Source organism: Coenobita brevimanus, chromosome 61, assembly GCF_032717465.1.
Source record: "Coenobita brevimanus isolate Jiangsu-jjx chromosome 61, ASM3271746v2, whole genome shotgun sequence".
In the NCBI taxonomy this organism is placed as follows: Eukaryota; Metazoa; Arthropoda; class Malacostraca; order Decapoda; family Coenobitidae; genus Coenobita; species Coenobita brevimanus.
In genome coordinates this window covers 37120683-37137677 of record NC_137014.1, presented here as the reverse complement: position 1 = coordinate 37137677, position 16995 = coordinate 37120683, and the positions used below count along the sequence as shown (strand labels likewise).

Below are 16995 nucleotides of genomic sequence, written 5' to 3'. Positions count from 1 at the left end.
ATGATATACGGTACTCTACACCCACTGTAAAAAAAACCTTGATACTTACCTATGTTTAGCTAGAAAACTTCAACATGACATAACTGTGACAGGCAAAAACGTCACTTTAAAGTGACGTTTTCACTTATCAGAGTTAATACTTTTGACTTTTCTACATCACTCAGGTACTTTCCAGGCATCTTGGAATATGTCAGGTGAAAATATAACTCTAGGAAGATGTAGGGACTAAACTGAGAATTTATGCAGCAAGAGCATCGACTCTATACATTCTCCCCTGACAAGAGCTCAGTGAGCACTGGCGAGTTTAACACATCAGTGAGTCTGGGAGTGTCCAGGGTGTTGCCAGATGTACATTGACAGCCGGATTAACACAGGAGATGGTTGGAGTTAAGCCAGCCTTAAATGTGTTTTTCATAGGTTTCAGAGGGGTGATGGGATCAAGGTTTTTTGCGGAGGGTGTATGTTGTATTTGATATGACATGAAGGCACAGAATCTTTACCTTCTATTCACAAAGTTTTCATTGAACTTATGGCATTGCAGAGGGACTGAAGAAATCTGAAACTGCCATCACTCTTTGAGGTGACTGTACCTTGTGTCATTTGGGAAATTTTGCCATTGTGGTATATTTTCTTAGTTATTCTGATTAGGCATCACATGGCTTATAAACTCAACTTTTTTATTTATTTATTTATTTTATTTTTTTCATCTGGTATTTTTACAGCTACAGGCAGGTGCACCAGACACAGCTAATGTACTTGATATTAGAATAAAAGATTCATTATTAGTAAGACCTGAAAAAGCACCCCTAGTGCTAGTGTGAGATGATGGACTTCAGGCCCATGTCAGCAATGAAGGAACTCATAGATGTATATTAGATGTGTAATCTATCTTTCATTATTGTGAAGAGAGAGTTATACACACTGGCATCCTCAGCTTATGTGCTGTGACACTTCCTGTTCTAGGGTCGACCAAGAGCAGTGTAAGTGGGGGTGGCTACCGGCAGCCACAGGATGAAGCACTTGGGTTTGATGCTGCTGTAGCAGCCATTGGTATGAAGGCCAATGTTTGTGAAGCAGACCACCCACTACTCTGTGAGGCCACTCGTAGGCAGGTCAGTATCTTGGTTTTGTTGGTCAAGAACTTCTGTACAGGATGTATTGAGTTCCAGTTATATTACCCCTTAAGTTTACTAGTATGGCCTTGTCTCTCTTGTTATGGTAAAAAAATGTTATATATAGTGTATATATATATATATATATATATATATATATATATATATATATATATATATATATATAGTGTTAAGGTTGGTCATAGCAAAACTTAAACCTGTTAGTCATATTTTAACAGCCTTTATAACTGCACTTTACAGATGAGAAATGTTTAAGTACACATGTAAATTGAAAAAACCTGTACTTAACTTGTTTCTACTTCTCTAGAGAGGAGAGCTGGCTCTGACTCTGCTGACACACTACAAAGATGATCAGGACCGACTGGCCCGCATCATGGACAAATTACTGGACAAGGAAGTTCATCAGATGTACAAAGCCCCCTCACTGCCCACATACTATGTCAACAATGCTCCGTCACAGGTACTGGACAGGTCATCACAGTAGGTTGCTAGATATCAGTGCAGGAACAGTTTCGTTGTCACTCTGGCTTATGTAGCACTGTTGTCTCATGTCAGTAGTGTATGTTTCTAGTACCAGAAATTATTGCCATATGCCATTGTTTATATTACTTTTAGCGCTGCTAAAAGAGAACAGCTGGTATTCTCCCATGGGAATATGGGTTTTTGGCTTCTTGGGAGGGCCGCAAGGCTAATGAGCTTTATGAAGAAGTAGCAACATGAGGTTAAGATAGTGCAATAAGCTCTTTCATCGAGTTTTAAAAGTGGAATGGAAAAAGACTGTGATGGTACCCTAATGCAAAAGTAATGGGGAAAGAAGTGAGTGCAGAATTACAGCTAACCCATTACTGACAGGTCAGTGGTTCCATGTAATTGCCATGAATATAGAATAGGGAACTAATGTAAATACTTTAACTGGTTCAGCTTTCCTGAAATTAACCCCCTTCTTCCCCTCAATAAAGCTCTAACTCACTACTTGTCCATCACATTCTGACCAGTAGAAAATAAGGGTTCTTTGAAGCTTTAAAAGAAGGCTTTCAAGGCATTTAGATGCTACCATATTTTATTGTGCAAAAGTGAAAACTTAAAGAGGTCATAAGTGTATAGTTTGGTAGTGGAATTCCAGGTAATTAGAATGGTGCTACTGACTCTTAGCCCTCTCTGCCTCCTCCTTCAGGAGAATCCCACAGATTGAGCCACAGAGATCTCACACAGAGCCTTGGCAACACATCACAAAATGCTCATTGCCTCATAGAAATTAAGTAGTAGTCAGTAGAAAACTGTGGTATTGTTCCAGGGCATGAGGGTAGGATTACTAGACTCCAGCCCCGTGTAGCTTTATCAGAAGACCCTTACAACCAGTCACAGATGGTTCAGATATAATCTCAGCAGGATTACCATCAAAAACTAACTTAGATGACTGAATATATTTGGTGAGATGATGGGGTTGTGGGTTCCCAGCCTCCTCCTCCTATCTCCTCTAGGAAGCCCCCAGATCAGACCCAGACATCTCAGACTTACCCTCAGTGGCAGTTATCACTGAAAGCCTTTTATGAAAAAGCTTACTGTGCTGTAACTCTAACACACTGCCCTTAGTATGCACTGACATCTTATTTCCTTTTCTGCACATGAACAGAGTATGAATGGATGCCATGAATAATGAATGCACATTCCCAGAATATGCAAGTAATGAGTGTTACTTCTAGTATGAACTCTATCAGTTAATTGTTATAAGTAAGGTGAGGTGTCTGGAGAGGTTAAAAAAAAAAATCTTTGCATTCTTATCCTGGCTGTATTCATTCATTTGTTTAATTATAATCCACTTCATAGCCAATTACAAGCCTTTTTTAGGTGCATATTATCCCATATTTTAAAGAAAGATTGACTTCACTCTCTGTTCACCTACAGAGCAGTAACACCTGTGGTGAAAGTGAGGTAAGTGGGAGTGGAGGCCTTAGAGTGGCTGACTCCCCTGGAGGTGGTGGGGGTGGCCTGGTGTCACTGGCACCCATGCAGGGTGTCCATATGGCACCTCCTGCTGCCCCACACCCAGGACAGACCCCTGCCCAACCCCACACCCAGTCTTCACAGCATGGATCACATCGACAGCATGGACAAGGTGAGAGCATCCTGTTTCAGTCTGTTGTCCCCATTCTCCATCAGTGATGTAGAGTAGAAGATGTGTATGCTATTCTTTAATCTTTCTGCATATATTTTTTGATTCTCTGCTGGATATGTCTTTTTCATTCCTTCATGCTGAAACTATTGTTTCGTGTCTACATGATTATTAACAGCTGCTTTGTTTTGATTGCTTGCAGGATCATCGAGTGTGGAAGTAGAGGGGTCAATGGGTCGGCTGAGCTTGTCCCCATCCCAAGCGGTAGGTGGGGCAAGAGCAAAGGATGCCCCAGCCACCCCAAATCCTCCTGGTCGCTTCTTAGATGAAGGAGAGGATGCTGAGGGCACCAGCTGGGAAGATGACTACAAGGCTTGGGAGGAGAAATGTGCTGCAACCAAAGTGCGCAAAAAGAGATCCACACCAGCTTGTGCCCTTGATACCACCCCAGCTGGTGTTGAAGGTGATGGATTCAACTTTTTTTTTTTTTTTTTAAGCTAATTTTGTATAGTACGATGCCAATAACAGGACACGTGTACAGCCATGTCAAGGTTAACCATTATGAAAAATGAAATGTTAGCGTCATCAAATTTTGTATTCTGGTAGCCAGGAGTGTTAAAAAAAAAAAAAGTAAGAATCTCCAGTCCACATCTTTTACGTGAGGGAAATGTAAAAGGTAAAAGGTAGGAAAGGCAAGTAAGTAAGTTGGTGGTGATCATCACCGACTCACAATGTAGTGCTTCTTCCTTTCCTTTTCTCATTCTCTCTCTCTCTCTCTGCCCTCCTGTCTTCCTACTTCTCCCTTTCCTTCCTGTCATTTTTATCACTCTCCACTTCAGGTGACTGTACATTGAGTAGCAGGCTAAATGCTTTCCTTTAACCCATTTACAACAATGGGTGGTAACCATATAACCAAGTAATGGGGTGAAGTGGAGCCTGCTATGGTGCCCCTGTTAATTGAGTGGAGAGGCACAGATGTTGCATCCATCCTGGAATCAGACCACACTAATCACCGCACATCGTTATGGTGAGTTGCGCCCAGCCACAAAGGAATGACGGTCCACTGTGCAGGATGGCCCTTCAGGGACAGTTGCTATGCTAGTGGTTGATGGGTCTGCTTGGCCAGACAGATGGGTTAATCAACAACAATATTAAGAAGAAAGTGTAGTGTCACAGGTTTGGTGCCACATGACAGTATCAGGTGTAGCTATGTTTGCATTTGGTAAAAAATGATGGCAGTGTGTTAGAGGCAATGATAGTTTGCTTCATCTGACTTTCTAAACAATGAATGAAGAAAAAAAAATGGTGAAATGGTAAATTCTATTTATGAATCACTCACTATTCCTGCAGTGAAACATAGATTATTTTAAATTACTACTATACAAGTGCTGGTATTTAAGAGAAGAGGTGTGGTGGCTCTGAGCTAAGTTTCAAAGTGCTTTTGGCAGAAAGATCTCCAGTAATTTTAATACATATAATTTATTTATTTCAATAGACTGGCAATTCCCTTTGCTTTTGTATAACCAAATTTTTTTTTTTAATAAGAAGTTTTCATCATCATCATCTGGACCTCCTTTCTCACCAAAGGGCAGGGTAAGGAATAGCAATGTCCAGACAGCACAAACTACATTCATCCAGCCAGCTCAATCTCTTGTCAGTTCCCTAGCCTCACCGACTTCCAAATCTCTCTTCCTCACACACTCATCCACCATATCTTTCCACCTTCTCCTTGGCCTACCTTGCCTCCTCCCTCCTTCAAATTCTTTCAGGTATACCTTTTTCACCACTCTGTTGTTATCCATTCTTTCCACATGACTATACCATCTCAGGTCACTCTTCGATTCTGGTGTCCACCGACTTCCTCACTCCACACCTTTCACGAATCACATTATTTCATATCCTATTCACCCTCTGTACTCCACATACATTCCTCAGAAGTCCCATCTCCACAGCTCGTACTCTTGACTTTTCATTTTCATGTCACACCATAGTCTCACACCCATATGTTAGAGTTGGCACTAACACTCCCTCATGGAAACCTCGTGCAGCTGCAACACTCAAGCCTCTGTTACTTATCAAGGCCTTCATTGCACCAGCCACTTTTCTTCCTTGTGTCACTCTCCTTTCAACTACTTTTGCACATTTTCGTCTCTTTTCTATCACTGTACCCAAGTATTTGGACTCTCTCACCAATTCCAGTCTCTCTCCATTCACTATGACATCACATTGGGAGTCCCCTTCTCTCTCAATAACCAACACTTTATTCTTCTCTGCATTTACTCTCAAGGCACGACGCTTACAGACATCAGCAAAACTCTGCACTAGCCTACTGAGATCTTGTCCGGTACTTGCAAGGTGTACTGCATCATCAGCATACAACAAATTTGAGATATTCCATTTATCACCATTCATCACCAGCACTATCCCTCTCTCCATTACTCGTGTTTTTACTTCTCTCATCACCCCATCCATATATATATTGAACAACCAAGGGGACATCACACAACCTTGTCGCATGCCCACACCAGTTGTAAACCACTCACTTAGATGCCCATTAACCGTTACACATGCTTCGCTACCGTCATAAAAATTCTTGACAGGATCTAACAGCTTACCATCTACACCATACAAGTGCAGAACTTTCTACAATCCCTCACTGTCTGCTTTGTCGTATGCTTTTTCCAGATCCATGAATGCCATTAACACCTTATGGTCCTTCTCATAAGCCTTCTCTGCTACCTGTCTCACTGCAAATACTTGTTCCACACATCCTCTGCCTCTGCTAAAGCCACCCTGTTCATCACTCACTAGGACTTCTGATATCTCTCTTACTTTCCCTATAATAATTCTTCCATATACCCTCCCTGTCACACTTAATAAACTTATGCCACTATAATTCTTGTACTCACTTCGCTCACCTTTATTTTTGTGCAGGATTACAATCACAGCCTTTTTCCACTCTGCAGGCACAGTTTCACTCATCCATGCCTTCTTACATATCTCCAACAAGCACTTCATTCCACTCAGTCCACTACACTTAACCGTTTGAGATTCCGATGACTATTTCGATCGTCATTTCAAATCCAACCTCAGAGATTCGGATGATGCTTTTAATCGTCATTTTAAGAAACTTTTTAAAAATATTCACCTTAAATCGCATTTACGCATCATACCAAAGAGGCTTGAGCATGATGTCACGGAATGGTTGCGCTATTTGTGGCGTTACTGCACAGCTGGTCCGATTCATGGCTTTGTTTCTTTATAACTTTATTCTTGGTGAATATTTTTCTACAGCAAGGTATAAAGTTATTGGTTTTCGCCTAATTTCAGCTCATCACTTTGACTTTTTAATTTCTTTGTTTTCCTTTTATTAACATACTACAATAAAGTACAACTATTCAGCTTCAAAATAACACCAAAACCATAAAAAGTGTATTTACACTGACTGATCAAACAAAAACATCGCTAAGCGAATATGCGGCTGAGACTAAAATAAAATTGTCCATCTCTTTCCTTTCACTTTACTGCACAATGAAATGCAAAAATTACCATAATCTATATATCATTGTAAAAGTAATTTATAGTATTTTTGCATGATTTAAACCAAATGTACATATCTTTACTCTTTATTTTTTGCCGAGTATTTTTCTACAGCAAGGTATAAAATTTTTGCTTTTCGCCTAACTTCAACTCATCATTTTGACATCCTGTTTTCTTTGTTCTCCTTTTTTGAACATTCTATGATAAAGTACAACTATTCAGCTTTAAAATGACACCAAAACCAGCATTCTATCATGAAAAGTGTATTGACTAAGAGCAATCAAAGTAAAATACCCGGCCGCGAAAATGTGGGTCAGCGTGAGTGGCTGACTCTGTCTCAGACGAAATCTGCCCGGCCCAAAAACCCCAAAGGGTTAAGCATCTCTGCATACACCTCATCAACCCCAGCTGCTTTCCCATTTTTCAGCCGTTTCACAGCGCTCTTCATCTGTGCAAGTGTCATGTCTCCTGGCACTGCATTCCTTCTCTGCACACCTCCAAAACCAATCATGTTTACAGCTGCTCTGCTCCTTCTATTCCCATTCATCAGGCTTTCAAAATATCCTTTCCATTTGGTCCTTACTTCATCTCCATGGGTTAGTAACCTACCTCCTGCATCCTTCACACCATCACATTTCTTTCCGCTTTCACTTCTACATTTCCGCACCTCTTTCCAGAATAACTTCCTATTTTCAGAGTAGTTTGCATTCATTTTTCTTCCTAGATCATCATTTACCTCCTTCTTTTTCCTCTTCACTAGTCTCTTTACATGCTTCTTGCTTTCGATATACTCAGTTCTTATTTCTGCTGAACCCCTATCGTGTAACCACTTTAGCCACTTCCTCGTCTTTTCCTCCACTGCTCTCTCAACCTCCTCATCCCACCATCCCATACCCTTCTTTTTTGTTGATACTCTTGCCACACCACACACCACTATAGCATTCCTAACTAAGCAGTCCCTATATGCATTTCACAGTCTGTCCAGATCCATTTCATTCCAGTTCACTGATACTAACTCATCCTCTACTTTGGTCCTGTAATCATCTGCCATTTCTTTGATCCTCAGCTTCTCAACTTTCAGTCTTTCTCTCTGACTGCTTCTCTCTCTCTTGATCCACCTCACACCTCCCAGCTTGATCTTGCATACCACAATCATATGATCTGACAGACCTCCACAGCATCCTCTCACAGCCCTCGTATCAGCAACCATTCCCATCATCAACATCTCTACGAGCACGTAATCAGTCAGGCTTCTTTCCTCACGATCCCCGTTTCCTCTATACCACATATCTTTATGTGCAGCTTTGTGTTTGAAATAAGAATTACAAATGCACAACCTCCTCTCCTGACACATATCCTGTAGTCAATTCCCATTATCATTTTCTCCTGGTACTCCATAACAACCCATTATGTCATCCTCAGGACCAGTGCCTACTCTTACGTTCATATCCCCCATCACGATCACTTTATAGCTCCTGGGCATTTCTCCCACTACTTCACCTAGCTCATCCCAAAACCTGTCTTTCTCTCTCCTGTCCTCACACGATGCATACACAACAATCACTGCCACTTTCACCTTCTCAAACTTGAACATGACATACATACACCTCGAACTGACACATTTGTAGTCTCTCATTCCACTCTGCCACACCTTATTCATCAACAAAGCAACTCCTTCCTTGCATCTTCCTCTCCTACTCATTCCCGATCTTACACATTTCACACCCTCCCACTCCTCCATTTTGCACCCTTTCATCTTCGTTTCACACTGTGCTGTCACAGCATATCTTGCACTCTTGAACACATTCACCACTTCCACCCTCTTGCTCTCCTCAAGATATTTGTATCAGTGATAAGAGGATTGAAAAACTGACACTACATGTACGGAGTTGCTGGAGTGGGACAGCATTGTGTGGTGGCATTGATGTAATGTCAAATTGAAATTGTCCAGTGATATAAACATCCCTCACCTCTCTCCATTTTGCATAAAAGGAGGATGGTTAATATGGTTGCCATACTCCTTTTATTTATGGCAGACTGCAGAAGGAGGATAACTTCAACCTGCAGTCCACTATACCCATGTTCAGATGTGCATGGGCGAAGAAAAACAGAACTACTGAAACTATGTTGAATGCACTTCACAGCAAGCTGGATGCTACTGCTTCACTTCTTCCGCTAATGACCACCGCTTATATAGCAGCAGTTTTAAGTAATGGCCACAATTCTTGATGAGAATTTATCAATTCAGTTTCAGCAGGTTTATGTTAATCATTCATCATCATCCAGACTTTTTCCCCTACAAAATCTTGTAATGAAGCATTGTATAGTGAAATGCTAATGATTCTGACATTCTCATTATTTAGCAATGAGAGCAATACACAGCCTTTCTTGGTATGTACCAGGTGGCAGCATTGCTATATGTTTCACACACCCCATGCTCATCCACAGACATACCACATACTCGTTTTAACATTTTCACATTCCATCCACTCTTCATCTCACCAATCCCTTCCCATTCTTGCCCAGCTGTTAGTTTGCATGGTATGCTCCGGGACATCCAAAGAATGGTTGTGCATTAAAAACCATTTGTAAAATAATGCAAAAGGAGGCAACATTCCTTCTTACTTGTGGGGAGGTAGTTCCTTTATAACTGCTGGGTTATTAATAATTCGTATAGCTATGTTCTGAATTTTGTCCAGTTGATTTAGTGCAACCTCACCACATCCACTCCACAAGGGTGAGTGGTATTCTAGCTGAGAGTGCACATGACTCTTGTAAATTATAGCTAACTGCTCATCAGTGAAGAAGTTATGGATTCTGTCTAATAATCCAAGTTTCTTTGAAGCAGTTGTAGCAAGTGGTCTAACTTGAAAGGTTCAGCTGAGGGTATTATTCAGTGAAACACCAAGAATTTCAATTCTTTTAGAGATAGGAATATTAGTAGCATTGAAGGTAATGTGGGAAACGGGCAATATCTTTATTAGTTAATTATATTTATTTGTTTTTCCTTGCATTAAATGAGACAATGTTATTTTGTCCTCATTCAGTGATTTTAGATAAGTCTTGATTTATGGAGATTGCTGTATTGAGTTGTGAGTTAGAGATTTTAAACATTGTGTATAAGTGTTTCAGTATGAAGGAACTGTGAAGTGTTGAGTCATCTGCATATGTGTGATTGGGATTATTGGTTCCAAATAACGGATCATTAATATGAGGTACACATGCTTGAGTGAATGTGTTTGTGCACTTTACGAATTTTCTTCTATCTCTTTATCATCTGAAATTGGCGACCTTTAAGGGTGGCTTTCAACTTGGGTGGGGTGGGGGGGAATCCATGGGGGTCAAATCTGGAGAGTAGGGCAGCTGGGGGACGATAGCCATCTCATGCTTTGCCAAAAAGTCATGGATAGGGAGCACTGCATGAGCAGGTGCATTGTCATGATGCAGCATCCAGGTGTTATTTGTCCACCCCTCAGGCCTCTTCCTTCCCACTGCCTCTCTCAAACACTTCAGGGCATCCAAGAAAAAGTCTTTATTTACTGTCCGACCACATGGAACAATCTTATGATAAACGATGCACTTCCAGTCAAACAAGAGAAAAGAAAAAAAAGACAATATCACCCTCATATTTGAGCGACTCTGACGTGCTCCCCTCCCCACACACACACGGTGACAGTGTTCCAACCCATTGCAGCGACTGCCTTTTTGTTTTGACATCGTAGCCATACACCCATGTTTCATCACCTTTTATAACATTTTTCATAAAGTTTTCATCAACATTTGAACAATCCAACAGCTCATGACTGACTGTGACAGTTCTCATTTTGCTCATCTGTCAGCAGATGCAACACAGTTTTTCCAGCAACTCAATGCATCTTCATTTTTTGGTTAAAATTGTGTGGCACGAACTTTTACAGATGCCTACTTCTTTGGAAACTTCACAGATAGTCAGGCAGCAATTTCACGGATCACAGCGTACATTTTCCTATCGTGATCATCATCCCTTGACATGGAAAGCCGTCCAGACTTGGGATCGTTTTCAGTGGATGTTATTCTCGATTTGAATCCCCTGGAACCACGTGTGATATTGCTTACAGCTCAGACAGTCCTCTCCATAAGCCTGCTGCAACATTTGAAAAGTCTTGTAGAAGTTTTTCCCAATTTGAAACAGAATTTCACGCAGGCATGTTGCTTTTCAAGATCTTTCATTGTTTGACTTTCAACAAATCGCTGACTTCACGACACACACGTTCACTGAAGCACACGTACCATGATGACCAAGTGATGTGGAGTGATCAAGCTAGTGATAGACTAAATCTCAAAGTCACTGCTACACAGTGCTCCCTTCGCGATCATGCTACACTGGCTAGTTGGTGCATCATTTAAAAGGTTCATTTTCTTTCTGGACAGACCTCGTGTGTGTGTGTGTGTGTGTGTGTATGTGTGTGTGTGTGTGTGTGTGTGTGTGTGTGTGTGTGTGTGTGTAGATAGATAGATAGGTAGATAGATAGAGATGTATACTGTTTATTGCATATATATATATATATATATATATATATGTATCTATATCTATCTATCTATATATTGTTTATATTTTTTATCTTCCCTCAGTCACAGACTGGGAATATGTCTCACATCAAGTTATTGTTTCACCCATTATTTTGCCTGCACACATGCAAGACTTCAAGGGAAGATGACTAAAATAATGGGGGACAAGCTGCGGTTAATATTTTTGCCATACATTCCTTACTGTTGTGACTTTGCTTCTCTTGTCAAGACCTAAATGTGGCTAACTTGGCAGATGACTTTCTTGGCCACTGCACAGCCTGGATCAAGTCCACTGGCCCTGGCTCAGACTCAGGTTCATCAGGCAACTCTTCAGACAGCATTGGTTCTTTCTCCAGTGGGGATAAAATAGGTGGCATTGAGGTAAGTGGTAGGGAGAATAGAGAAAGATTGAGGTAAGTGTTAGAAAGAGATAGAGGATTGAGAGAAATGGAGGTAATGATTCAGAGATAAATAAGACAGTGATGTAAGTGCTATTGAATATGTGGGGACAGAAGGCCATGAAGGCTGCTTGTTCATGGCCACCACTTTCAGGATTAATGCCATGGATACGGTAGATATATAAATGAGACAATTTATTGAGAAATATGTGCTGCACAGCTAATACCTGATAATGTTCAAGTTGCACTTGTTGTCAGTAAAGGCTAGAATTAAAAATTAAACTGTTTTATTGCTTTCAACATTCTTAAGTTTAGCAGGCAAAAATATCTTGCTGAATTGTTTAAACTTCAGTCATCAACCTCTGGTGTGATGTTAAGAAGTGAAGATGATTGGTTGCACCTTGATGACCCAGCAGCTGTATATCAGTTATATCTCTCTGATAGGGCGTTCTCCTATACAACTCTTTGGTTATGTAATAAGTTGCCAATATTTATGAGGCAGTTGACTTCTGTTGAATCTTTTACAGGACAGCTCAAAGCCTTTCTCCTTTCAAGAAGCTGCAGTTTGGGAAGATGTACTGTGATGGACGATCATAGGGTTTAATTGTTGCCACTTCTTTTTTTTTAATAGTCTGTATTGTACATGTATATAAATTATGTCACAGTTCTTGTCATTGTAAAGGTGTAAATGAGTGTCATGTGCTGATGTATTCTATAAGATGAACAAGGCTTTTGAGAAACAAAAGACCAGATTATTATTACTGCCATTATTATTATTATTATTATTATTGTTATTATTATTATTATTATTACCTTAGTTGAAAATTGGAAGAGAAGGAGTGGGGAGAGGTTGGGTAGTCAGAGAGTTTGTTTGGCAGAGCACATAAGGGTTAGTTTCAACTAGTGATAGAGTGGAAATGTAATGGTAATGAATGGCAAATGCACACAAAGCAGTAACTGCAAAGACAATAAGTTGATATTGTTTTGTAGAGCTGAGAGGAAAATGATATTGATAAAGGTTTTTGCCTTTTTTTTTTTTTTTTTTTTAAGTAAGAGAAAGATCAAGAGGAGTACAGATTAGCAAAAGAAAGGGAGAAAGTAAAGCAAAGAGAAGAACTGTAGGAAAATATAAGAAGAAATAATTAAAAAAAATTTATTTGTCATATAATAGCTAATGAAGTGTGTATGTTGACAAAACTCACCCTCCTCATAGGCCAACAAACCAGTTGAGTCTCCACCGCTAGGCTTCCCACTTGTCCGGCCAGTTTCTCAGCCCACCCCAGAGAGCACTACCACCCAGCCACGGCCCCAGCCTAACTATGGTAAGGGGGTGCGGTTCAAGGGGAAACGTGTGTATCCCACTGTACCCAACCAGCCCTCTGAAGCCAGCGCATACTTCATGTTTGAGCTAGCCAAGACTGTCTTGAATAGAGCAGGGGGAAACAGCAGTACATCATTATTTACACAGGTCAGTGGTTAAGAAGTTAAATGTTTAAGAGCATTAACACTGTCATGAACCGTAAGTTCTCAGTAAGTTTCTGGGACATGAACAGAGCGGAGAAGCCAGCTGTGGTTTCCTCCGCACACGCACAAAGAAAAACATTTCCGCAGCCAAATTTGTTCCCAGAAATTGGTTATACAGCAATGGTATAAATTGTATACCATCTTCTTCACTGGTGTTTATATTATAAGCTAATAAAATTTGCAAAACTGATGAGAAAAAGTACAGAAATGCAGTGAGAAAAAACTTGTTCGAGAGTAAAAATAACTTCAAATAATTTTCCAACATCCTAGTGCAAAATTTCGCCCACACTGAGCAAGAGTAAAGCATATGTTTAAGCAGAATTTCATGAGCTTTCACCTGGTGTTTTCAGAATTTTGATACAACCAACAATTTTCAAGTAAATCGCTTAAAAAAAAAAACTTGCAACTAACATACATGTAAATTATTTATATGTATATAAATTATGTACACCCTCCCATGTATCCCACCCAGGTTTGATGCACTTAATGTTAAAACTTAGTTTTGGGTGAGTATTTTTGTTTTTGGTGAATAGTTTTGTCCAAAATGACACAAATTTCATCACTGTTTACTCTTCAGCCCAACGCTGATATGACGCAATTTGCTTAATCATTCCCGAAAGGTGCGTTAATAGCAGGGGATTTACAACAATTTCCACATTTTCTTAGATGCAGTTTGTGTGCACTAACAGTCTAGGGAGTGGTAATGTAGATGCTGTATAGAACTTCTCTCGAAGCTACTATTTCCAAGTTAGCTTTTAATATTGAACAATAAAATGTAAGAGAACAGTATTTTTGTTGGAGAAGACACACATGATTGCTTTCTCCTTCTTAGTATCACGATCCTACCTCACCCTGTCATTCAAGTTCGAATTAGAACTGAGATAATTAGATTGATGAGAAATGTAGTCCATAATGGTTTGGTGGGATTTTGAAAGAGTGTAGAGTTAATGCATGTGACTGATATTTGCCTTTGTGTGTACCACTATATTAAAATATCAGTGACATATAAGTTGGATGGTGTGTCAGGGTGATTGTGGAGGTGGGAGGAGGCATGATGGACCAGAAAGAAGGTGGATAGTTATGGTACTGTAATTGATTTGGTAGGAAGCAGGTTGTGGAAGTTGATGAGTCTCGGGGAACAGAGAGTGGATTGAATTGGTTGGAAGAACTCTGTATGGAAGAGTATATGATGAGGGTTGGCATCCCTGTGTGTGTATGTGTGTGTGTGTGTGTTTTATTTATTTATTTATTTATTTTTATTAAGCAGTGTGGTTGGAGTTTATTGCTCACGTAATGCCACTCAGAGAAGAGTGAGGCTGGTCACTCTGATCTTAAATGTCAGGACCAACTTGCCTACCCTCGGGCTCCTACGCTCCTTATGGGGCAACATGGGATTGGATGGTGATGAAGAAGCAATGTGAGAGTTTTCAGATTGCTTATAAATGATCAGTGTGAAGTGCATAACTGTGGACATTTATGCCTATGAGGTGGAGTTTGGAACCTGGTACACACAGATAAGGGAGTAAGAATGTGGCCCATTTAACTGGGCAGACATCTGTTAGTTCTCTCTCTGTCAGGGTTTTTCTTGTTTTGGACCTTATCTCACCCCATCCTTAGCTGGGAAAAGAGGTTGGGATGATTGTGATGATGCTGGTGGTGATGGTGATAATATAACTTGGCAGAGGCTCTGAGTCAACCTTAAATAGATGTATTGCTAATTAAATTTCATGGTCCTATATGAGTAGTACATTATCCAGGTTACCACAGTTACCTACCCTAGGTGTTGCCCTAGGTACTGTATTCATTTTACTGTCAGACCCACAAAGGGCAGATGGACGCCTGAGTTGAATGGTGACAGCTACCTTTACCAACATTTGAACCTTGGTGCTGTTAGGATGGTAACTCCATAGCTAGCAGTGCTCACCACTTGACCGTAGACTAAGAGTTCCAATATGCATTATTAACTTTTTTATTTTTTATTCACTGTGCAGAAAGTAGGTACCGCCCTGTCTTTTCAGTTTGTCTGAGTTCATATTAGGGAGAAAACATAAAGGAAGCCACTGATATATGGTGTATGCCAGTAAAAGCATATTTGGGAGGGGAATTCAGTCAGGTATGAAAATATCCACCTGGTGACGTGAATTTGTGTGTCATTTTCCCCACACAAAATAATTATGGGTGTGAATGTGAAGGATTGTGGAAGGTTTTGTGCATGTATGGTGTAGGTGGTAAGCTGCTAGGTGCCATCAAGAGTTTATATGATGGTAGCAAAGCATGTGTAAGGGTTATTGGGCATCTAAGTGAATGGTTTACGATCGACGTGGGCATGCGACAAGGTTGTGTGTTGTTCCTATGGTTGTTCAATATATATATGGATGGGGGTGATGAGAGAGGTAAAAACACGAGTAATGGAGAGGGGGATGGCGTTGGTAATGAAGAGTGTTGGATGGAATATCTCAAATTTGTTGTATGCTGATGATGCATTACTACTGTACTTGCAAGTACTGGACAAGAACTTAGTAGACTAGTGCAGAGTTTTGCTGTCTGTGAGTGTCATGCCTTGAGAGTAAATGTAGAAAAGAGTAAATTGATGGTTATTGGGAGAGAAGGGGACTCCCAGTGCGATGTTCCAGTGAATGGAGAGAGACTAGAATTGGTGAGAGAGTTCAAATACCTGGGTACAGCAGTAGAAAAGAAAGGAAAATGTGTAAAAAAATGGAAAGTAGAGTGACACAAGGAAGGAAAGTAGCTTGTGCAATGAAGGCCTTGATAAGAAGCAGAGGCTTGATTGTTGCAGTTGTACAAGGCGTATATGAAGGAGTGTTAGTGCCAACTTTAATATATGGATATGAGACTATGGTATGGCATGAAAATGAAAAGTCAAGAGTGAGAACAGTGGAGATGGGACTCCTGAGGAATGTATGTGGAGTAGGCCTACAGAGAGTGGATAAGATATGAAATAGTGTGATTCGTGAAAGATGTGGAGTGAGGAAGTCTGTGGACACCAGAATCAAGAGAGTGTACCGAGATGGTATGGTCATATGGAGAGAATGGATAACAATAGAGTGGTGACAAGGGTATATCTGAGTGATTTGAAGGAGGGAGGAGGCGAGGTAGGCCAAGGAGAAGGTGGAGGGATATGGTGGATAAGTGTGTGAGGAAGAGAGGTTTGGAAGTCGGTGAGTCTAGGGGCCTGAGAAGAGATTGAGCTGGCTGGATGAATATCGTGAGGAGAAGCACATGATCAGGGATTTGGCACCCTTCTTTAACTTGGCAGTGTCCTGATTGACTCTGTCGGATACGTTTATGTGAAACTACTGAACGTGGTGAATGTTTTTGCGTATCAGATAGAGCCAGGATTCTGGGGGCTCAAACGATGAGTGAATGGAAGCGTGGCCCATTGGGTTGGGCAAATTTGGGCTGTCTGGACATTGCTACTCACCATGCCTGAGGGTGGGAAAGGAGGTTTGGACGATGATGATGATGAATGTGAAGGAGTTACCCAAATATTGTAGGCAGTTTTTTACCAGTGCTTGGCAGGTGCGCAAACACTTGCGCAAAGCGCAATTGCGCACCCTTGCGCTCTGGTGATATTGTTTGCGCATTGCGCACCGCATGAGACCATGCGCAATTTTGCGCTTGCGCACATGAAAAGGCAGGTGCGCAAGTGCAAACTTAGTTGCGCTTGCACAACTAAATTTGCGCTTGTGCACCTGCCTTGCGCACCTGCCCTGTGGAC

The 16995-nt window shown here is 40.8% G+C and overlaps 1 protein-coding gene across 1 annotated transcript in view; it reads left to right on the top strand.

The window, feature by feature from the left end:
• The window catches only part of Dora (zinc finger SWIM domain-containing dorado), a 97355-nt gene that overhangs the window by 35702 nt on the left and 44658 nt on the right, over positions 1–16995 (top strand). The window contains exons 10-15 of the mRNA XM_080275503.1: positions 964–1112; positions 1441–1593; positions 3039–3249; positions 3449–3709; positions 11588–11715; positions 12946–13200. Coding sequence (XP_080131629.1) covers positions 964–1112; positions 1441–1593; positions 3039–3249; positions 3449–3709; positions 11588–11715; positions 12946–13200 — 1157 coding nt within the window. The remainder of the gene's footprint in view (positions 1–963; positions 1113–1440; positions 1594–3038; positions 3250–3448; positions 3710–11587; positions 11716–12945; positions 13201–16995) is intronic.